This window comes from Otolemur garnettii, unplaced genomic scaffold (genome assembly GCF_000181295.1).
Source record: "Otolemur garnettii isolate 467f Iridium unplaced genomic scaffold, OtoGar3 scaffold00015, whole genome shotgun sequence".
Taxonomy (NCBI): Eukaryota; Metazoa; Chordata; class Mammalia; order Primates; family Galagidae; genus Otolemur; species Otolemur garnettii.
The window spans coordinates 21,937,719-21,962,355 of record NW_003852410.1 but is presented as its reverse complement, the minus strand read 5'-3'; the positions used below and the strand labels follow the sequence as shown (position 1 = coordinate 21,962,355).

At 41.5% G+C, this 24,637-nt stretch overlaps 1 protein-coding gene across 5 annotated transcripts in view; it reads right to left on the bottom strand.

The window, feature by feature from the left end:
• The window catches only part of MAGI1 (membrane associated guanylate kinase, WW and PDZ domain containing 1), a 682,664-nt gene that overhangs the window by 41,276 nt on the left and 616,751 nt on the right, over positions 1 to 24,637 (bottom strand). For all 5 annotated transcript variants that reach the window (XM_023510627.1, XM_023510629.1, XM_023510631.1 and 2 more), the window contains one exon: positions 6,092 to 6,123. In XM_023510627.1, the coding sequence (XP_023366395.1) occupies positions 6,092 to 6,123 (32 nt within the window). The remainder of the gene's footprint in view (positions 1 to 6,091; positions 6,124 to 24,637) is intronic.

Here is a 24,637-nt window from a genome sequence, read left to right as displayed (position 1 = left end):
TTATTGGTACTCTGAGTTTTTTGAAGCTATTCTGTTTGTGTGTGTGGGTTAGGTGGGGGAGGGGGAGGAGTTCAAAATATGCCTATTTATTTTCTGTGAGCATGCTAATTAGCTACGATGTTGTCCTTTATCAGGGTAGAGCCCTGAATTGTACAGGAGAAAAGCTGTGTTTATATAGCTCCCAAATTAAAGTCAACTTATATGCCCTTTCAGAAGTCTGGATTAGCTCCCAGGAGACTTGGGCATGAGAATAAATTTACTTCTGAACTAGTTATAACAGACCCAGATTTATATCTTACATGGTTGTCTTTCACTTTGTTTTTCTAGGTAAGACTCTAGCCCAAAGACAAGGAGGTGTGGTTAACGGTACACTTTCCAGTCTGTTAAAGGCGCCTCATGCATACTAAGAATAAGGACGGAATAAGGATGGATGGATGCTTCTAGAACTCTAATATAAGCATCCAGACCTAGCTCTCCTGAGTGACTACCTGTAATACAGTCATTCTTCAATCACCCAATAAATACACATTGATAACCAACCACATGCCAAAAACTGAGGGGTACAATGTGTAAACAAGAGCTAGATGGTACCTGAGCTCTTGGAACTTATACTTGAGTGTGAATCTAAGTGTGTGTGTGGATGATGTTAATCAAACATGCGTAATATACTGATAACAGCACACTGTAATGTCCTTTATATAGGTGGCAAAGAGAGGACTTGGGAAGAACATCTTATTAATGGAAAGGTGTGGTGCTAAGTCCTCAAGGCGAAAATGAGCTTGGACCACGTGAAGAACAGAAAAGTTAGCATGGTGCACCCAGAGGGTGGGATGGCCTGAGATGACCTTGACAGCCTTGTGGGCTACCATGAGGAGTCTAGATTTCATTTTCAGTTCGGGGAAGGGGGAGGGGGAGATGCAGTAATAATTTAGTGTGTGGAGATATGCCAAGAGCCAACATATTTCCAGAAAGTTTGGTCTGGCCACTGAGCGGTAAATGGACTGGTAGGGAATTATAATAAAGTAGAGCAGCCAGTCACGAGGCTACAGCTGCAGGGCAACCACCTGAGGTGCTTTACACCAAGGCAGCCACAGTGACCACAAGAGGAACAAGTCAGATGAAAAGACATTGTCATGTTGGTCAGTGCCTATGGCTCAGTGAGTAGGGTGCTGGCCCCGTATACCGAGGGTGGCAGGTTCGAACCCAGCCCCGGCCAAACTGCAACAAAAAACAGCCAGGCATTGTGGTGGGTGCCAGTAGTCCCAGCTACTCAGGAGGCTGAGGCAAGAAAATTGCTGTGAGCTATGACAGCAAGGCAGTCTACTGAGGGCAACAGAGTAACACTCTGTCTCAAAAAAAAAAAATTGTGATGGCAAGTGTAATAGGCATTGCTCAGGGTCTGAATATGGGGGTGGGGAGAGGGAGGAAACAAGGAAGGAACAAGACTATTTATCCCCCAAGTCTCCAGCTTCAGTAACTGGCTAGTGCCATACATACACTGAGATGGAGATATCCAATGTTGACATTTTTGAAGCAAGAATTTTATTTGAGTTTCAAATCACAGCCAAACGACAAAGAAGGAAATGGGCTCAATTTTAAAAACTCCATAAATGTCCTTGGCCACACATTGGCCATGAACTTATATCACAAGACCTTTTAAAATAAAACTGTACCAAGGCCCCTGAACAAATGATTCCCTTACTGCTGTCAGGCCAGGGGAATTGGGAAGATGAAATGGTTTTTATAAATGGAAATGGAAGGTGGGAAAAATCAACTCACCAGTATTTCACGAATGATTTTGAAATGGTAGTACTTATAAAGTGAACTGAAAATATTTGCTCGGAAGAGCAAATGAATACAGACAGCACTTAGGAGCTTAAATGATGAAAAGAATTCATGTGGCTTAAAAATGACAAATCGATCCATTTTAAAGCAAAATTATTTACAGTTCACTTATCTGCCAAGACCGAAGGGTACTGCAGTGATTTACATGGACAACAGGAAAAAACTCCAAGTGCTGATGAGGCATTAGGCCAATGTCATTAAAAGGTTGTGTGAAAAGCCGAGACTCAAATCCAAGCCAAAGCAGAAGGTGGTCCTTCTTTTTGTCTCTGTCTTTCGTCATTCATAGGTTTAAGTCAAATGATTTTTTCCAAAAAGGAGGCAAGAGGAATTAATGGGGAAGAAAAGGAAAACATTGATTAGATGTGAAAATAAAAATAGGAAGACAGGTGCCAAGACAACTGGGAGAGTCTGAGCAAGAGGCAGGTACATAAAACTGAGTGATTTAGGCTGGGGTCACTTCCTCTGAAGTAACGTCATCCAATGTTACTTAAAAGGAGTCTCTCCCTTACATCTCTTAATGACTAGTTTGCAATTCTCTTTAGTATCCCTGGCAGGGGAAAAGGACAAGAACCTGTCCTTATCACTAACTTGTGGCTTGCTATGTTTGGTATAGAGAGGTCACAGAAGAGACTGCCCATCATCCAGCATTCTCTATAGGAAATTTGGTATAGGACTATTTTAGTAGTTACTAGGAAAACTTTATCTTATCTTGTTAGTGAATACGGTACACTTTCTTTCCATCTGACAAAGTAGATAAGCATATAATGTGCTTTCCTGTGTTGCCTAGGTTGCTAGGGAACTCCAAAGACATCTATAGCTCAATCACATAGCACTTAGCCCAATCTTGGGTCTTGGCATTATATGAGGACTTGTGGGTGACTGTCATCAAGAACGGAATGATCTTTGTTATATGTATACTTGGTTCTACATTACATTTCTGCCTTATTACATATTTCTGCTCCTAGGTGAGGGTCTGTACAGACCTGCCTGCTTATGTGGTCGTTGTTTCTGTCTTAGGGAATTCCATGAGGGCAGGAATGTCTTCTTAGTTCCTGCTGAATATTGGCACTAGTCTCACATGTAGAAGGAACTCAATAAATACTTAGCAATGAAAAGAACACATAAACATTTTTGGGAATCTGTGACAATGAATCCTTTTTATTGGAAGGAGCAATCAATTGATCATTTGTTTGCAAGCTGCAAGAAGAAAGATACCACCATCATCTCATTTGTTCTAGTGGTTCCAGTGCTGAACAAGTGGATGACTGTATGGATGGACAGATGACTGGAAGAAAGATGGATGGATGGATGGACAGATGGCTAAATGGACAGATCAAGAAAGGGGGGAAAGGGTTGGAATAGTTGGGAAATGGATTAGGAGGAAAACAGATGGACAGTGACTTAAATTCAGGGCTTGGTGTGATATTTGGAGTTTTAAATTCTCATACACAAGATCCTTGTGTGTGATTTACACTGAGAGTCTCAGATAAATAAGTTTTCAGTCAGGATGATTCAGTTGGGCCACTGAATCAGTTTCCCACAGAGGTCTGGAACCTGACAGCAAATATGTCTTATTTTTGTGTCTGCTATTTGGCAAAAAAATCCCCGATGCCATGCAAGTCCAGGTACTAAATTAATAAAATTTTATTAAGATATTGCCATTGTCCCCAATGAGTATATAAACCACAAACTCAACATTTAAACTAAACGTAGTAGGTGAAATTGCTTATTAAGGGTAAACTATAGGGACTATCTAGGAGGGGAGACAGGATAAAAGATAAGTCCTTCTGTTCTAATAAAAACCCAACTACTTAATTATTGAAGACCATAAAAAAAAAAAAAGACATGAAGACAAAAGGAAGCTGTCAGTCATATGAGACACCAACAATGTCAGGAGCTTCTAAGAAAAGAAAAGATAACAACAACCAAAAAACCCCCCAAAACAAAAAACAAAGAACAAACCATGGTCCTGGTTTGCAGAGATCTATAGCTAAATGGAAGCAAATCACACTTAGGCACAATCAGTGTGCTCTGAATTATGCACCTGCATAACTGACCCTATCTGTCATGACTGAATAGGTTTCCAGTACCAAGACATCCAGCTTCCCCATGGATTCCCTCCTACCCCACCTTAAAAAAAAATCTCATAATCATCTGTCTCTCTGGCAGGACATCATCAAAATTCAAACTGGGAAAGGGAAACAGCTTTCAACCTACCTGTACAGAGCTCTCACTGATCACAGATGTGAGCAATGCTTTACAGCCAACAGCAGACCTTGGCTGAGAGCCTCCAAATTCTGTACAGCAGCTGCCAGAGTGTGCCAGCCACACTGTGAAAACCATCATCCCTGTCCTGGCACAGAAATCAGGTAAGGACAAGCCCCAAGCTGGGGAGCTTATTCTTTTCCAACCCAGCAACATACTACTTTCTTAGCTTGTGGTAATTAACAGCCAGCAGACTGTGGGCAAAGCAGTTGAGAGCTTTTTTTCTTAGGAAGGCAGCCCAAGTAATTGGCTTGCTGCTTGCTAATGACATGGCTTCTACAAAAATTAACTGTCAAAGGGAATTCTCTTAACAGACTCAGTGAATGCTGGCTCGATACCTGTGTGGTACCCTCTGAGTTCTCCAGGTAATTCCAAAACTCTTTGGGGAAGAAGAAATGCAAATGAATTGCAAAAATCTTTTTGCACATGAAGTTTAAATGGGAGGCAAAGCAGAAAAGAACGCCTTGCTACCTGATTTCATGCCGCTACCTGTGCGGAAATGTGATGTCTCCCCAGCAAGCTCCTTGTCAGGGCTCCACTCCATACGGGGTGTGTGAAATAAGCCCGTGTACAACATAGCCTGGCTGGGATGAGATAAAAAGGTGGCTCATGCTAACTCAAGCTTATGAGACACATCTTCCAGATTTACTCCCATTTCTCTGAAGGCTGAATGACCCAGAAACAGGGAGGCACACATGCGCACACACCCACACTCTGGCATCTCTGAGGTTCCGATGTGGGTACCAACCAGCACTTTTCTAGACATTAACACAAACTGACAAGGGAAGCAGCCCCGAAGTCAATGTTCCAGTCAGCACGGCGCGATGCCATCTGAATCACATCAATTATTGCAGGTTTTTCTCTTTGGAGAACTTAGAAGTAGGGTTTATGAATGCAGGAAGCTCACTCTTATCTCCTTAATAAACTTCTGCCTGGTGCTGCCAGGCTTGGAGACAGGTGGAAAGAATTCAGCTGCAGCACTGTAAGCTGCAAAGTTTTAAAGGTTCTGCTTTCCCGGATAGCAAAAAAACTGTAAATTTTCCCTCCCCTCAAATCTTCTAAGCCACATGGAAGCATCCCTTGTTATCCTAATTGTTAATGAATTGGGAAGCCCCTTCCACCCAGATCAATTTCACAGGCACTGGAGTTCCAGATTTTGAGTTTTTTTAAGTAGCATTTTAATTTGTCATTACTGTCCGGGGAGCAAAAACCCATACCACACCAAGCAAACCACTATGGCCTCTAAGCTATTAGCTAACATGTCAACTAGGTAATGCATCTTCAGGGAAACCAGATTAGAAAGGACAGCAAAACATTGATTTTTTTTTAAAGCATCCTATACCTGCAGCACAATGCTGCTAAAGCTCGCAAACAACAAAGGACATTTCCACAGCAAGGAAATGTCTTATTCTCGGTGCTGGAGCAATGAACATTGTTGAATCTGAGCATGATCACATATACCAAGCAGGGCAGAGCAATTCTTCCCTAAACCTACAGGCTTTTTATTTTGTAAATGATTCATCCTCCTCCGGTGCATAAGAAGGCTGAGGGAGAGAATGGGTAGCCATGTGAACGGCTGAACACCAGTTGAGAGCGATGCTCCTCACTCACAGAGCAGGTGGAGCTGGTTTTCCCCCCTCTTCCCAGAGGAAACAATGGCATTTTTATCAAGTTAAAACAGCTAAGAAACTCGTCCACTGGAAGGAGAGTTGCGATGCGTTTGTATAGAGAAGATTCCAAACATGCATTCTTTATCCTGGCTCCTGCAGCCTGCCCACAAATCACTACACATTTAAAGACAAACCCAAATACCTTCTCTACTAAACGGAGCCCCAGAACTTAAGAAAATGAGCCCCGCTCCTGTCTCCCGCATCCATTCTAAAACACATTTAGTGAAGGAAAGCCAGACAGATACCCTCCCAGCGCCCCCCAGTCCCCAACCCCAACCCCAACAAGCACCAAGTAACTGACAAGTCCTTACCGACTTTGGGCTCTTCTTGGGGACTGGCAGCCCTGGAAAAAATGCAACAAGGAGGGGAGGGGGAAAATCATTAGCATATAAACATTACCTTTTCTTTAAAGAACAATCCCCAGGTGTTCCATGGCAACCTAGCCATCTGCAGAGTTATGTCAGATTTCTCCCTAGCATCGGAGTTACCAGGCTGTTCATATCGAATCAAAGCAGAGGGAGGAGGAGAGCGAGAGGCAGGAGATCTATCTGCATTAGCTATGCTGACTAGTGCTGCAGCAGCCTGGAGGCTGGGAAGAGAAATTCACAGACCTCAGCGGCCTGGGAAATTGAACACTTGGACAGAATCTCAAATGCTCTTCTGGATTAAGAGAGACTTAACTTACAATTAAGTCCAGAATATTTCCTTTCCACACGATCCACTTGTCAATTGAAGTGGACCAATCAGGACAGAGGAAGGGATATATATTTAGTTTCAAAGGAGTACATGGTTAAAATTAAATTTTTTTCCTTTTTTTGTCTTTTCTTTCCTTTTTTTTCCCCTCTGCCAAAAGGCAGAGGAAATGCCTTCTTTATTTGGACGAGCTCAACACCAAAACAAAAACGGATGCTCTTCTGCCAGCACAGAACAGCAATGTGTGAACACAAATCCGAGTTGGTCTAAGGATCCCCTCTGGATCAGTTCATGCCTGGCTCCATGCCAGCCAGTCATCCAGGCCACCTCCTATTCGGCTTGCTGGGAAGGATTAGAGCTCAGGCTAGAGAGAGCATGTTGTTTGGGAGTGGAAATGAAAATTTTTCCAGAGCTCAGAAAGAAAAAAAGATAATAATGGAGAAAAAGAAAGGCAAAGGTGGTCACTAACTCTAGCTGGCTTCTTCCCAAACCCTATCCTCGGTGGGAGGCTGGAGCTGGAAGGAATGGCTATCTCCTCACTTCTAAGAAAGGCAGCAGCAATTAGGGGCAGACTTATGGGAAATCTACCACCAAGGGAGTGTGGGAAAGGGAGGCGAGAAAGGAAAATAAAGCACATATTGGTGTTCCAAAAGTAATCATTCCTGCAAGCTGCTGTCTCTTTTTATCTTTTGTTTGAGCAGGGGTTAGAAAGCAAAGTGCAGATTCCATCTGTATGAAGTGCAAAAGATGTGCTTGGGATCTGGTGATTTCACACTGTGAGATTTCAAACTGTTTTGGAAAGCGATTCCTCTATAGCATGATGACTCCAACTTTTTAGAAGTGACTTATTAAACCATGAGCCAGGAGGTAAGGGAAGTCAGTGGGTGAGCGGGAAGCCACCCAGGTGAGCATGGCTGTGGTGCCCACTGTAGGGGCAGCACAATGAGAGTTCCTTGTGCTCAAAGGGAGGTGTGGTGGGATATGGGGGACACTCTGGCAAGGCTCCTCATGTCACCAAAATGAGGTCACCATAATCTGGCAGAGTGGCTCAGGATCTTCAGAGTCTGTAAGGGGTAGTTGGCAGCTTGTTAAAGATGCAGAATCCGGGGTGGCACCTGTGGCTCAAAGGAGTAGGGTGCCGGCCCCATATGCCGGAAGTGGCGGATTCAAATCCAGCCCCGCAAAACAAAACAAAACAAAAAACCCCCCTGCAAACCCCACCCCCACCAAACTGCAGAATCCCAGGCCTCACCCTCAGAGGCCTGGGAATCTGAAGTATTAACAAATATACTAGGAAATTCTGATGTAGGGGTCTGAGGACCATTATTTAAGGAAACTAATGTAATACAGCATTTCTTTTTCAAGCCAGGTAAACCCAGACAAGCGAGGAGCTGTACAGCTCTGTCTCAGTCAATCCAATTGGAAGTGGAAATAAGACGATTCACTTCTCAAGATTATTAAGTAACAAAAAAGAGAAAATGTTTAAAAGCCTCATACTTGGCCCAGGTAACAGTTACTCCAAGTGAAAGCCCACCCTTTTCATGCTCCTCAGCTGACTTATGTCATTCAAAAAGAAAGTGCTTACGGCTATCTTGCTCTAACTAGGGAAAAATCATTTGCTAAGCACGTTACAAGAATGAAACATCTTCTTACAAAAGAAAGATTGTAAGAGAAATATTTTACCTAGAAGAAAAACTATGTTAACAATTTTGATATGTCTTTATTCTTAAAAATAATTATTAAGTGCTTTTTCTTGGTTCATTAATATGATTCCTTTAAGGAATTTTACCAGTTATGTTAGTGTGGATCACTGCATAATTTCAAAATTATAAGACATCTTTTTTTATTATTATTATTACAACAAATGATCCCCAAAGAATGTAACTGATTCTGTCCACTTGTGTCAAAAAGTTAAACATGTAATTCAGAATCTTTTTTTTTTTGTATATCCATGACATCTTCAGGGGCTGTATAATTAAAAGTGTTAATTTTAAAGAAAGAATATGTTTATTATTTGTTTTGTAAACAATAATATATCCCATTCCTTCACCCCCCAAAAGGGAGTCTTCAGTACAGTTTTGCCCATTACACTCCCAAAAGAAGTAGATGAAAACTGATTAATCTATCCTCAGTAAACTGCAGTATTGTATGACATTTTCATCTAACCCATTCTATTGGCTATGTATGAGTGTCTAATCTTCTTTTTCTTTTTTTTTTTTAACTAAGGAAAGAATTATATAATTGAACAGAGAAATACATTTCTACAGTAATTGTTGAGAGTTCAATATCTCACTTTCAGTAATGGATAGATAAGGGAGAAAATAAAGGACTTACATAATACAACAAACCAACTAGTTCTGACAGACACATACAGACCACTCTTCCAAACAGAAACAGCAAACACATTCTTCTCAGTGCCCCTGGGACATTTTCCAGGATAGACCCTATGTTTGACCATAAATTAATCCTAATAGATTTTTCTTTCTTTCTTTCTTCTTTCTTTCTTTTTTTTTTTTTTTCAGTTTTTTGAACCAGGTTACACTGATTACATTTGTTAGGTAAAGTCCCTCTTATAATGGTATCCAAAATTATAATACATCTTTAAATTCATATTTTCCCCTAAGTCAGACTGACCTTAATTAATTGGAATAAGCAAGTTTTCACCATAGTTATCTTTTACTGCCCTTGTCTCTACCCACAATTCCAGTGACCTCCTACAAAAGCTTGTAAAGAATCCCCAGGTGAGGTAGGTAGAATCAGGAAAATTGGTTTCAATCCACACTCTGCTAACCATTTACGTGATTCTGACTGATCTTAAGTTCACTGTCTCTTAAGATCTTCACATATAAACCAAAGGGCACTTTTTCACTGTCTACTTATTATAAAGAAACACTTGCACACATGTTCAAAGATACATTCACTGCAACTCTGTTACTATAAAGGAAAACTGGAAACAAGGAGAGGTTCAAAAAACTTTAGGATAGCCAACCTATAAAGCAGGCCACAGAAGTCAAAAAGAATGTGCTATCTCTATGTGTAACAACATGGACAGGCTCCCAAACACAGTGTTGAGTAAAAACAGCTCACCGCAGAACGGAAGGTAGGGCGGGTGACAGGTGTTAAACACACCTCTGGCTTTTGCTTGCCATGAATGTCCACACCAAACTGATAATGGATAGTTCTGGCGGGGCAAGGAGGAGTGGGGAATCACAGGAACTCGGTTAAAGAGACTTCTGCTTTACTTAGAATTCTGAGAATGCCATATTTACGTTTCACTGAGGCAATAAAATGTTAATTTAACAATAAACATTAATTAATGGCCCTTCCATTGTTAACTGCACAAAACCAACCTGTGTAGAGGATATAGCAGTAACCAATTAAGGTCTGTTTCCCTTAAGTAAAATAGCCCCTGGAACATTCCAAAAGATCCCACCTCAACTGACACAATTAACTATATATTACAACAAATAAGAAAATATATATATATTTTCCTATATATATATAGGTTAATATATATATATGGTTAATATATATATATTATATATATATTAACCTAAAGAGGCATTTGTTCCTCTTGGCTAGCTAAGTTGCTGAAAACCTTTATTTTTAAAAAGCCACACCTTTTACAGGAGCCAATAATGGATTATGACCACAAATTAATATTTAAATAGTCAAATTCAAGAGACTCCACTTGACTGCCTTTTGAAAAAAAAAAGAAATCAAAGATTTGTTTTAGGCCCATCTGGTCATTAAATCTTAAAATCTAATAAATATGAATGCTGGAATAAATCTTATTACAATTTATAATTTATCTTAGCCAAAATCAGGTGGATTGAAAGCAGTTGGGAGACCTGACAGAAAACACTCCAAAGGTCACGGCTTGAAACAGCAGAATTCTCCAAGACCTAGGAAATCATGGGGTATAGGTCTTGTCAAGCCAGCTAAGGGCAGGTATCCCTACTAACAGGGCTACAAGAAGGAGCATCTCCCCACACTTCAAGGCGTCAGTGGCTCTCCTTTGGCAAGCGAACAGTTTGTATACCCTGTGGCAGCAGAGAAAGTCTATATTCTCCAAGTCATGTCATGTATCTTACATGTGAGACATCTGAGTAGAAATCGCACTTGTCTTAATGGGCTCATCTGGTCCATTCAATGTAAGAAAGGGAAGTGTCCAGAAAAGGCAGAAGAAAAAGAAAGAGTTCATTGTTGGCACCGTCTGCTCACTGGGCCTGGAAGGCAGCAAATGTTAACTTCTAAGGAACCCAGAAAACTTTTATGGGGAAACATATGTTCAAAGTATGGTCTAAGTGTGATCTACAGAAGTGAGAAAAGCTTGGGACCTAAATTTTAAAAGGTGTCTGCTTGGCTAAAAACAAATGGTAAATTCTCTGCTGGTGACTGGGACCTGACCAATTAATGTGAGTAGAAGAAATCTGTTTTCCTTTAAACATCAAGGCCATGAACTATAACTAAATGGCACAATGTTACGTATTTGGTGAAATTTTACAATGGTGCTACATGAATGATATAAATTAAAGAAGTGAAGATACAACAGAACATGTATGCATTTGGAAACAAAGAACATAAGGTTATACAACTAAACAGTATTTTCTTTGACTCATGAGATCATGGGTAGCTTTATGACCAATTTCAGCATATTTACAACAAGAAAAGCTTTATTTATTTATAAATACACAATACATATACATAGATACTATAATAAACAGAATTCTATACTGACTTTTAAAATAAGGTTAATGCCTGCAAATTTAAGAACATTTTATTGAACTTTAGATAAGTGATTTTCAACTGGTATACCCAGGCATACCAGTGTGCTGTGAGAGCATCTTAGGTGTGCCATGAAAATTTTTGAATATTTGAAGATTGTCAATTATTTTCAAAGAAGGTCAAAGCACAGACAGCATATTCTTTTCTTAACTCTTTTTTTGGGATCAACGTAATTTAAGTGTGCCATGAAAGTTTAGCTATAGGTTCAAGTGTGGCGTGAGATACAGAAGGTTGAAAAACACTGCTCTAAGAGAGAGAAAGAAGGAGGGAGGGGTGGGGAAAGGAGAGCAAAGAGAGGGAAAGGGGGGGTCTTGGTGTGTGCCACACCTTTTGGGGGCAAGACATGATTGTAAGAGGGACTTTACCTAACAAACGCAATCAATGTAACCTGATTTCTTGTACCCTCAATGAATCTCCAACAATTAAAAAAAAGAAAAAGAAAGAAAGAAAAAGAAAAGGAAAATACTGCTCTAGAGCAGCGGTTCTCAACCTTCCTAATGCTGCGACCCTTTAATACAGCTCCTCATGTTGTGGTGACCCCCAACTATAAAATTATTTTCGTTGCTACTTCATAACTGTAATTTTGCTACTGTTATGAATAATAATGTAAATATCTGATATGCAGGATGTATTTTCATTGGTCACAACCCACAGGTTAGAACTGCTGCTCCAGAGCCTTTCCTGACCTCTACATTCTCCAAGAGTTTCTTAGTGTTTTCTCAAGTGAATGTATACATAAGTCTTTTTAAAAGCACTCTGTTTGGATTAAGACTTGTGCTTTCCTAAACAAAAACAGGGAAGGAGTAGGGAGCTGAACTAGGCAATCAGGAAAACCAAACAGAAGCAAGGTGCGGCCATGTAGAGATTAACCAAACCTGAGTTCCTGAGAAAAGGAGTGGATTTCTCTGGACTCAGCTCCCCACTGCCCAACCCAGTGCTAAAGGAAGGGAGAATGCCAACTAACCTCTCTAACTAAAAGAATCCAGAAAAATTGTACAAAGGACTTTGAAACAGTGAATTCTAAAGTCACTATCACATACAAAGTGGATCTGTAAATAATAAAAATGCACCATGTCATTGGTTTAAATTTCCTTCACTGTGATATTCATTCCCCTTTGCACTTGATCTCTAAATTGGAGCACTTTGGGCAGTTCCTGTGGCTCAGTGGGTAGGGCGCTGGCCCCATACACCAACGGTGGTGGGTTTGAACCCGGCCCAAGCCAAACTGCAACAAAAAAATAACCAGGTATCTGTAGTCCCAGCTACTTGGGAGGTTGAGGCAAGAGAATCGCTTAAGCCTGAGAGTTGGAGGTTGCTGTGAGCTGTGACACCATAGCACTCTACTGAGGGCAACATAAAGAGACTCTGTCTCAAGGAAAAAAAATAAATAAATACATTGGAGCACTTTAATGGAAACATTTTGGTTTCCTCCTGAGCCTTCTAACAAATGCCTTATCACTAATCCACATGTCATGATGTTGCCCTCAAAACTGTACTAGGGCTGAATCAGGTAAATGGAGTGTGCATAGGGACCTATGTTTTAACTGAAAGAGAGGGGAGGGAAAGAGAGAAGATAGGGGGTAGAAAGCACTGAGCAAGGAGGGGAAGAGAGGGAGAGAGAAGGGTGAAGGGAGAGAAGAGAGAAAGAGTTCATAGAGACCACGGGTTGTAAGAGAGAGTGCATAAGGGTGGGAGAGTGCATAAGAGTGCAGTCCAATCTTAGACTGCAGAGAGGAAAAGGGTGATTTACTCCTGAGCACATTCTCATCTCAGACCCCACTAGCCTTCCCTGTTATTCTAAAACCTATCAATCTATAACCTAAACAGTGGGACCCTAAAAATTACAGCTAACTTTAACTCAGTAAACTCATCATTAGGACTTTATACTAAGGAAATAGACTGTCTTGCAAAGAGTCATATTAAAAGATGTATTAAAAGATATTAAAAGATGCTGTAGTATTTAAAAAAAAGGGGGGGTGGCGCCTGTGGCTCAAAAGAGTAGGGTGCTGGCCCCATATACCAGAGGTGGCGGGTTCAAACCCAGCCAAAAAAACTGCAAAAAATAAATAAATAAATAAATAAATAAAAGAAAAGAAAAGAAAGAAAGAAAAAAAATCTGAACTTGAACTTCCACAAACAGAGGACTGAGCAAACAGACTGTGGTTATATCAGTAAGATGAAAAACCATGAAATAATTAAAGATAAGTACAATGAAAAATACTTAATGACTAGGAACAAAGGTAAAAATCTAAGGCATAAAAAGCAGGGTAAAAACTATACACAGAACATATAAACTCTGCTAAAAAGTAGACATACATCTATATGCACATACCTACATTAGATATCCAAAGACTAAAGGAAATAGATTAAAATACTGTTTGAACATTAGCATAAGGGGTTTATATTCTTAAGTATTTTCAAAGTTTTCTAGATTTTACATATAATACTGCTACAGTCACAAATAGCAAAGCATTATTAAACACTGTAGCAAATGTTGATGTGCTTGGACAATGGTCCATACTTAACGGCCTTCATGCAGGGTTAGATTAAAAAACAAGTGGAGTTTGTTCTAGCTCTCCTTGGCTTAATGACTGCCATTCCCACTCAAGTGTCTATGCTACTGAAGTACTGGGTCATGGCCTTGATTGAAAATGTGATAAAAACCTGTTACAGCCTCTCTCAAACAATGCTGCACAGAAGCGCATGATTTTGTACAGAATTTCAGAGAGTTCTCTGAAACCTTGACCAGAGACTCTGAGAAGCCCATCACTGTCACCTGTCCCAACACGTGGCTATAGTGTCTAAGCAATTCTCAAGGGGAGGTGAACTTTAGCTGAGTTTTTACCTTCAGTAAGAGCAGGAAATATAAAATACTATATCTGCAAATAGAACAATGGGAAGAATCAGACAGAAAGGGAAAAGTCTCACTGCCTAGTTCTCCTTCTTTCATGGTAAGATATAAAAGATATGTCTTTTAAAAAGTTATGAGAGAAACTGCATTAAAGAACACGCCAGAACAGTAATAATTATCAGGAGAAATGTTGCACAATGAAAAAAAAAAAGAACGCACTTCCTAGGCAATGTTTTTATTTGCAGGGAACAGCGCGTTGATGGGTCAAAACAGCAGGAGATCACTGAGACCCAGACACGGAGGGGGCAGAGAAGACCAGTGAGAACAGGCTGTGCCACCCCAACCCATCCAAACTGATGATTATTTGACTGCACACCAGCAGCTCTGAATGACACTGACAGCCAGCAACCCTTCTAAAAAAAGCCATCAGCATCATTTCCTGCCAACTAGTTTTTTGTTTTCTTTGTTTAATACAGAATATATAAGCCATTGAAATAAATTTAAACTGCCCTCTCCTTACCAATAATGTCAAGAACAGTCTAGGAAACAGGAAAAGGAAGGTACAGTCAGCCCTAACTTTTTCCACTGAGGGCAGTAGTAGAAGCCTATTATGTCAAGGGTTGGTACGAAATAAAGCACTGCCCGAATTCCAAGGGGAAACAGAGAGTAAACAACCTAGCAGGCAACTGGAGAGAGGCCGGGGCTGATGGCTCATGCCTATAATCCTGGCACTCTGGGAGACTAAGGCAAGTGAACTGCTTAAGCTCAGAAGTTCAAGACCAGCCAGAGAAAGAGCAAGACCCTGTCTCTACTAAAAATAGGAGCTGTGGCAGGTGCCCGTAGTCCCAGCTACTCAGGAGGCTGAGTCGAGAAGATCACTGGAGCCCAAGAGTTTGAGGTTGCTGTGAGCTATGATGACACAGCACTCTACCCAGGCTGACAAAGCGAGACTGTCTCCAAAAAAAAAAAAAAAGCAATTGGAGTGATAACATCGGTGATAAAAAGTGGAGGCTAATGGAATATGCCTGGATGCACAGCTACGTAATACTGGGTGATCAGGCAAGACTTTCTTGAAGAGACAGGTTTTGAGCTAAGACCTGAATTATGAAAAAGTATAGGACATAGTGAGCTTTGCCATGTGCCCAGCAAAGCAGCACTGAAAAGATAAATGTAAAACAGACAGCGGCTCCTTCCCTGAAGGAGTTTGTAGACTGTTTTAAAAGAGAAAGAAGCAAAGTAACAATTCAGAGTGTTGAGTACTGAGTGCCATGACAAAGGAAGCACTGCCACTCACAGGAGTACAGAGGAAAGCAATCTGATCCAGCGGGACACAGAAGGATGGCCAGAGACCAGCATCAATAGTTAAATAACCACAGGGTGAGAACAACATTCAATGATTGATGCTTGATTGAATAATGATGATGACAACATTTTAAGTTTTTTTTTTTTAAGCTAAATCAGTACGCCAACATAAACTCAAGGCCAAGCTTAAATCAGAGTATATTTTCACTGAAAGACTTCACAAAAGCTATAGATCACAAAATTGAATCCGTAAAACAAAATGAAAAAAATGATCCTCGTTTGGACACATTTGATTTTTTTTTCCTCCTCCTTCCTCTGGCCAAATACCATTATCAACCCAGCAGTATAATTTTTCAATGGAAATATGAAACCAGCTGCCAAGAACAGGAGCATCAGACCTAAGGTGTCCAAAAAGATGAAGACATTCTTTCCTCTGGGGACTTAAAAATGGTCACTATGAAATATTGTGGCCATCATAATGTAGAGGGATGGCTGGACATCAGATGTCTGGAATAAGTAGTTCCCAATGCTGTGTCAGTTGGCATTTCCTGAAGAAGATTAAGAATATAGTTGTACAGGTTTTACAGCTACGGAGAAGTCTGCTTCAATTACACACAGCCTAATAAATACGTCCCTAGGAGAAACAAATGGCTTGCTAGTTGGTGACTGCTGGTGGTTTACAGAGACTTTCACCTCAAAGTCATAAGCCTTGAACTGGCACAGGTGAGGAGAGACCCAAAGTCATTAATACCTTGGGCTGCTCAAAGACCTGGGTAAGATGGATGATCTGTGTCCATGCAATTCCTGAGAAATCAATGTTCACTTCAGCACAGGTGTCATTGAAATGACATGATGACCCTATTGTTGTTACTCTCAAAAACATGCAAAGTATAACTTGAAGCTTGACAACTTGGCCTTTCTTCTTATTTCTCAATAAAAATGGGTCTTCACAGTAAGGACTGGGTGCAAAAATAATAAGTACTGAGAACCTGCCTTTCACACATTTATTCTTCATAACTGTTCTCTGAGTTAAGTAATAATATCACCTCTATTTTGTAGATGAGAAAACTGAGACATGGCTGGTTAAATAATATGGTCAAGGTCACACGGTTGGGAGAGCAGCTATGGAGATTTGGTCTAGTGCCAAGCCTGTGCTTTTAAATACTAAACTGTACCGTCTCCTTCAAAGGTGCTTAAACTCTGGGTGCAGGGCTCAACTACAACTTGAACTTTACTTTAGAATTGAAAACAATAGGCTCGGCGCCTATAGCTCAACCGGCTAAGGCGCCAGCCACGTACACCTAAGGTGGCGGGTTCGAATCCCCAGCCCGGACCCGCCAAACAACAATGACGGCTGCAACCAAAAAATAGCCGGGCGTTGTGGCGGACGCCTGTGGTCCCAGCTACTTAGGAGGCAGAGGCAGGAGACTCGCTTGAGCCCAGGAGTTGGAGGTTGCTGTGAGCTGTAATACCACGGCACTCTACCCAGGGGGACAGCTTGAGGCTCTGTCTCAAAAAAAAAAAAAGAAATGAAAACAATATAACCTAAACATATGTCTTATTAATCTGAAATAAGAAAAAAAGGTATTTAGACTATTTTGAATTACAGCTCACTAAGAAGGGACTAAAACTACAGTTGTTTACACATACACAGTCACAGAAAATTTTTCATACAGCTTCATGGAGTACATGGACCTACCACTGACAACATAAAGACCAATGGGCTGAGGTATCCTGGACAGGTTAACTGTGAAATGAATTTAGGAAGACTGCTTCTTCCCTATAGATGGCATAGGAGTAGATGCACTGCCTATTTCTTAACAATACCCAATATTCTATTTCAAGTCACAGTACCTTAATCATTGACCATTCATGTCCATACAAACTAAAAATATAAAAGATCAGTCTCTCATTTGGGGCAATGAAGCAAGTTTTTAAAGCTACAGAACTAACAGGTTGGCTGTCCACCAAGCCTTATATTATAAAATACAGTTTCAAAAAGTGGTTAGAAGCTTTTTCTAGTTAGCAAATGTTTGCCTACACTACTTGTAAAAGAATTTTTTCTTTAAACTGTTGTTAGACAAAAAAGAGAGTCAGGTGGAGTGAATGAATTCGGGTATCTTCTCTCCAGATGAGAAAGAAAAAGAACCAACTTAAAAGACCACTAATTTTTCATCAAGACCTACCAGGAGGCCAATCTTTCTTACACAAGGAATTTTTTTTTTTTTGAGACAGAGTCTCACTATGTTGCCCTTCGTAGAGTGCTGTGGCATCACAGCTCACAGCAACCTCCAACTATTAGGCTTAAGTGATACTCTTACCTCAGCCTCCCAAGTAGCTGGGACTACAGGTGCCCACCATAGCACCTGGCTATTTTTTTTGTTGCAGTTGTCATTGTTGTATAGCTGGCCCGGGCTGGGTTCAAACCTGCCAGCTTCGGGTGTATGTGGCTGGCACCGTAAGCACGCCACCCAGGGAATATTCTTACCAAGATTTTTTTAAGGGTAAAATTTGGCCACTGTCTCATATGTTTCTAGGAAATCTCTCTAACTCTATATATGTCAAAAATATTTGTAAATTATGGTGTTCAGGGGTAGGGTCTTGTATCAATCTAAAAATGTTTCTACCTCCAAGGAAGACACCTTAACTGCCAGACTAAGAGCTTGATTTTTATTATCTATATTTCAAAATTGAGTTTCTTTCTTTTTTTTTTTTTTTGGGACAGAGCCTCAAGCTTTTCCCCTGGGTAGAGTGCCGTGGCATTACAGCTCGCAGCAACCTCCAACTCCTGGGCTCAAGCGAGTCTCCTGCCTCCGCCTCCCAAGTAGCTGGGACCACAGGCGTCCGCCACAACGCCCGGCTATTTTTTGGTTGCAGCCGTCATTGTTGTTTGGCGGGTCCGGGCTGGGGATTCGAACCCGCCACCTTAGGTGTACGTGGCTGGCGCCTTAGCCGGTTGAGCTATAGGCGCCGAGCCTTGAGTTTCTTTTTTATGCAAATGCTCATTAGGGTTGGCTCTGTTCTCCATCCCTTTGGTCAACAGTTCATTATAGAAGTTTTTCTGGGATTGGTGAGACTATAGTGGCCTGGAAGGTCCACAGCAGTTTTTGCAAATTACAAAGTTTGACTTTTAACCACATACAATTTATGGGGGGGGGGGCGTTTAGGGGATATGAACCAACAACTGAAAACAGCCTCCTGAGAGAAAAAATTGACAAGGATTTTTTTCTGGGTTGGAAAAACAGGATGCTCTGGAGGCCCTTATTTTAAGGTCACCAGCCCTGAAGGGAAACCATCACTGTAATTGGTGCTGAGAAGCTTCTAGGTTAAAAAAAATACATGCCAGGACCCTTCTCTTCTATATTTCTGGCTTTAGCTTGATTCTTATCCTGATCAACATGCTTATTTTCAGCAATGTGGGTCAGGTATAGGACCAAGAGCGAGATCCAGGAGAATGTCCTGACTTGTATACTTCCTTACAGGACGTTAAACAGAACCCAGGGTCCTTCTTGAGGCTTCTTTCTCTGCTGCCACATGTGTCTCCCAAACTCCCAAACCCACCAAGTCCATCTTGATTGCTAACGCTTTTTTTGCCTAGAGGATCAGGAGAGCTTGAAAGCTGGTCTCTTTGCTTTATTCTTTTTCCCCATTAGTCTGCTATCCACATAGAGGCCAAAGACAACTTTTTACAACAGAAATCAGATTATATGGTCTCCTGGCCACATGTCCCTATGGCTTCCCAGCGCAGTTGCAATGAAACACAAGCTCTGTTTTCAGTGCCCTCGCCAAGCCCTCCTTTCCCCGAGCACGCCTGACTTCCCCTGCTCTCCCTCTGCTGAATCCAGCTAGGCAGACCTATATGTGGGTGGCTTATCCTTGTCACCCGTGACCCTCCTCAAAGGTCACTTCTTCAAGGAAGCCATCAAAGGATCCAGCCCATCAGCAGATTGGGATGACCTTTTTTGGACACACTTCATTCACACAGCCCAGTTCTTTGGTTTTCAGAGAGCTGATCTCTCTCTAGAATTACCTCTGTGTTTACTTAGCTATTATTTGTATTGTTTGTTGTTACTGTTTACTGTCTCTATTTCAGAGACCCTATCGGTCTATCCTCAGAACCGGGTCTGGGCCCGGTTCAGTGAATATCTGGCACCTTCTGAATGAATGGATGTGCAGAGCGAGAGGTGAGTTTCCACCTTGAGGGCTGCAGGAAGAGCTACCAAAGCAAGGGAGAGGGCTGTGTGGCCTTTCTTTTCTTCACCATCACTGCTGCAGTGACTATTTAACAGCTTTTGATCTGTGGTCTGCCCCTTGATTTACCAGTGAGCTGCCAGCCTCTGCTCTGCTCAGAGCTGCCTCACGCAACACAGAGAACAAGGTTCCACTGTGCCACCTTGTGTCCTGACTTCCCAGCACAACAGACGAGCTCTCCTCTCAGAACAAACTGAAAGCTCAAAAGGAAACCCCATGCCCTCAGCCCCCTGCCCAGCACTTGGAGGTATTCTCAAGGACTCTGAAATCTAAATAACGCTTCAGGTAAGGATACCTTCCTAAAAGGGATTTTTACTACAATACCAGGTCGAAATGCCTCCCCTTTCCCCACAAAAAGTAAACACACATGGTTGAAAAAGAAGTATTTCCAGTCCTTTTCTTCAGGTCAATCCATGAATCTCTTGAGCAGTTTTAACAGACCAATTGGTGTGATAATTACTTTTTGGTCACAATGTCCTTTTGCAAAAGAGGAGGGAAATTTTCCAACTTGCTCTGTGAGGGCATATATTATTGGGCAATTTCAATTAACTTTGTTACTGAACTGCTTAATTGCAACTGAGGCCGTGCCTGGCACTGTATCAAATTTTACTCCAGTATCTTACATTTAGGAAATCATATTAGCCTTAGAAAGCACAGGTCACAGCTAACAACAGCAAGACAATTGCAACACCCAGGAATGTAGCACCACTCTGTTATTCAAAGTGTTCAAATTGAACCTAAAGAAGCCACTTACTGAGGGGTCAGGTTTTTCCAAAGAGCAAGGACTTTCGACAAGCAGCCCCATTCATATCCCATGGAGATATTAAATGTCTTCAAAATCTCCTTGCTGAAACATGATCTGAACTGGTCTAAGTGATTATGTGAATTACAGAGGGAAAAAAGCTATTTCCTCAGCTATGACAGTTTCTAATGAACTGCTGCCGCATAGAGCTATGAGGAGTGGGAGATGCTTACATCTAGATCAGCTATTAGATTTCAGGTTTCAGTGAGAAATTGCTCATTGTACCTACAGGATTTGCTTAAAGGCAGAGGTTAGGACTCCCCCCCATACTCGCTATCCCACTCATGACAAGTATGAATTAGAAATTACTTTTATAGGTCAAACACATTTAAGATGCAGAGATAATCCAAGGACTGCGAGGCCATTTAATGAAATATTGTAACTGGGAATAAGATGTACAACAGAGCACTGTATTTATGTATTTATGTGAACACTGAAGAGTGAGTACGCTGGAAATGAAATACATGCTGACCCAGGAAGCCATGCACATCAAAATGGAGACTTTACCTCTTTCAAGCTAGAAAATATTCTTCTTAGTAGAGTATCTCAGGAATGGAAAAAAAATATCCAATGTACTCAGTACTACTGTGAAACTAATTTATAATCACTCACACTTGCATATGAAAAACAAAACAGAACTATAGCCTAGGATGAAGGAGGGAAGGGGAGGGAAAGGGAAGGGGGTGAGTTGATAGAGGGAGGGTTGGTAGGGGGACCACACCTATGGAGAATATTGCAAGTACAAGTTGGATCTATCGTGTAGAACACAGATGTCTTAACTCCGTAATTGGGTAAATGAGGTGAAGGCTATGTTGATTAGTAGGATGTAAGTAATCAACACATTGAATCCCATAATGGCATAAATATATTCATGATCTATGTACAAATGACTTAATTTAAAAAAAAAAAAGGCTCGACACCTGTGGTTCAAGCAGCTAAGGCGCCAGCCACATACACCTGAGCTGGCAGGTTCAAATCCAGCCCGGGCCTGCCAAACAACAAAGACAGCTGCAACCAAAAAACAGCCAGGCGTTGTGCCTGTAGTCCCAGCTATTTGGGAGGCGGAGACAGGAGAATCGCTTGGGCCCAGGAGTTGGAGGTTGCTGTGAGCTGTGACCACACAGCATTCTACCTAGGGCAACAGCTTGAGGCTCTGTCTCTAAATAAATAAATAAAAATAAAAAAATAACAAGTTTCTTGCTGTGGAGAACAATGATTTTGGGTGTTTCCTGTTTGGGGTTTTTCTTTTCTCTTGGTAAAGGAGGCTCCAGTCAGCCTTAAAGTCATTGTAGACAGAGAACTTAATGCAAGCACATACATTCAGAATGAAGCTTTAAAAGCTGTCAGAACGTTTCTAAGAGTGTGTTACATACAGGAAAATCTGGCATTTGGGGTGCCCTGGCACACTAAATATGTTTAGTTCACCCAATTGTTCTCTTGCTATTGAATTTAGAATTCCTTGGGTTACCCTGATAATTTACCATAGGAAAAAAGAATTTCATAAAAGGGTCTGACCAATAAATGTTGTATTACATAAGAGTGACGAATCTAACCCTGGCCTTGAGTCTCAACCTGCTTCTCACTAAAGTAAGAGCTCCTGAGGGGAAAGGTAAGAGGAAAGGGGAGTGTCCACGGGCCTCCGTACGGTTTGCATTCCAGAGCCCCATTCACACTAGGCTTCAGACTGTCTCCTGTCCCATTGTACCCTCAATCTCCTCTGGGGCTGTCCCTGGAGCAGCGATTCCTGGACTTAACATTTCACAAACTAACACATTTTTATCTCACAGAGTTGAGCAACTGACCTAAGACACCAATTCTTTATTTTGCAAACCAAAAATGTTACAAAGGGGAGAGGACATATGACAGTCAAGGATCTTTTTATAAGCAGAAAGAAAAGAATTTTTAAAAGGAGGAAGAATATAATCTATGATGGAAAGTTGTTCACCTTGGAAAAACTTCACTTAATGAGAAGCCTACTACTACATCCTAATTCTCATTTTAGAAGAAAGAACGGAAAGAACACCTCCAAAAGGACAGACCAAAAAGGAACACATCGCCTGCCGCCTTTTCACTCCAGATTCCTCCTCTTCGCCTTCCTTTCCCTTTTCTCTCCAGACAAGGCAGACAACGGAGTCAGCACTATTAAAAACAGCAGGCCTGTTGCAGCCTCTCCATCACCTCCCCTCCCTTAAGGCCCATCCACAGGCAGGACAGTGCTGAGGTGTGTGCAGTTGACAATCTGCAGGGTCAGAGACACTGCCCAAGGCTGGCCCAGGTTTACAGACTGCCAGCTGGGGGCAGAGCAATAAGCAAAAACAAATAGGTGTCAAAAGGGTTAAAGGAACGGTTCTCAATCAGTGGTGGTTTTGTCCTTTAGGGGACACTTGGCCTATGTCAGAAACATTATTGGTTGTTATGCTTGGGAGGGGAAAGCAAGCAGCTAGGGCTGGGTTGAGAAAACAGCCTTCTATTCCTCAGGCTATTGCCAAAGTCTAAGTGGAAGTTGCTTTACCCGGCAGAGGACAGACATAAACACAGAATCCCATTAATTCATGGTCCGTACTGTTATTTTTTAATGCAATCATCTGCCACTTTGGTAAGTGGTATCTATGGCAAAAGTAACTACAAAGAATGTAAGCCACTTTTAAATTTAGAAACGGTAAAAATATCTAAGCCCGCATAGACCTGATTTCACCTATGTCCAAATAGTTTTTTAAAAATTGATTAGTGTTCACACAACTATAAGAAAGTTTTTTTTAAACACAGCTTTTATATGGGTTCATCATGCTAGGGCCTCTGAATATACCAACTGCTAAAATCAAAAGGCTAAGTAAAGTCAGGTTGCTAAATTAGGTGAGTTGACAGCTAATGCCAGGGAAACCAAGGAATCCCCTCCAGTCCAGAGCTTCCCCTGTTGCAGCTTTCTAGTTATTTTGATTGCCACTCCCTGAGGCAGCACAAAAGGACCTTTTGAACAATCTTGCCTCAAAAATAAGAAGACCACAAAAATGGGGTGTTCAAATTTTTCATGGCAAAGGTAGTATACCAAATGAGATCTCTAGAAAAAGATGTAAGCATGAGAAGATGAGGAGGTGTGATCTAACCACATTATATTCTTGATGTTTCCTTGAATATTATGCATCAATAATGAGAAATCAGCAGAGTGCTGAAGTTTATTGAATGAATAAATGAACAGCATTTACTGCCCAGGATAAGAAACCAAAACTATTGAGAACATTAGGAACACAGAAAGCAGTACTATTAAGAAGAGTCTGAAATAAACCCAGGTAAACATCTTGGCACACACATAAAAATGGCATTGTCTGAAAGGGTGGCACTCGACTGGCAGAGATCTCTCAGACCACCAAGGCTTGTACGAAAGGTCTTTATTGGTGGGGGAAGGAGGCTGCAGAGCAGCACCAAGGGGGAGAGAAAAGAGGAGAGAAAAGAGGAGAGTGAGGAGGATAGAGGAGAGAGTGCAGAGGAGAAGAGAGAGAGAGAAAAGAGAAGTGTACCCTTAGATAGGGAAATCTTAGAATGGTGAGGGGATGGTGGGATAGCCAATAAGGAGTTACTGCTCTGGGGGGCAGCGGGTAGTTGGCACAAGGAGATGAGGTAAGCAAGCCACTCCCTGTTGTTCAGGGGGCAACTCCCTGTGCTTAGAAAGGAGCTATAACTTTAAGGGCAGGAAGGGGCCTTCTGGGGAAGGGGCTTTTTTGGAGCAATTACCTAACATTGTCCACATTGCCAGTGGGAATAAAACACTCTTAAGGATCCAATACTCTTTTTGAAGATGTTCAGATTCCACCAACAAGATCTGTGAACCAAGAAGGATTATGTTCACAAATAGGGGACGTGATTAATCTCTGAGCAGAAATACAAGCATAACAAGTACCAGGCAAGGTACAAGTTGGGGGACATTTATAAATCTGCAGGTGACAATGTAAAGACAATACTCAGTAAGCGGCATGGCACATACTAGCTCCAGATGGCGGTAAGGAGTGTGTGATTTAATTTAAGGGAAATGAAGGAAGGTAGAAATATTTGAAAATGCTCAGAACTGGCTCGGTGCCTGTGGCTCAAGCGGCTAAGGCACCAGCCACATGCACCTAAGGTGGCGGGTTCGAATCCCCAGCCCGGGCTCGCCAAACAACAATGATGGCTGCAACC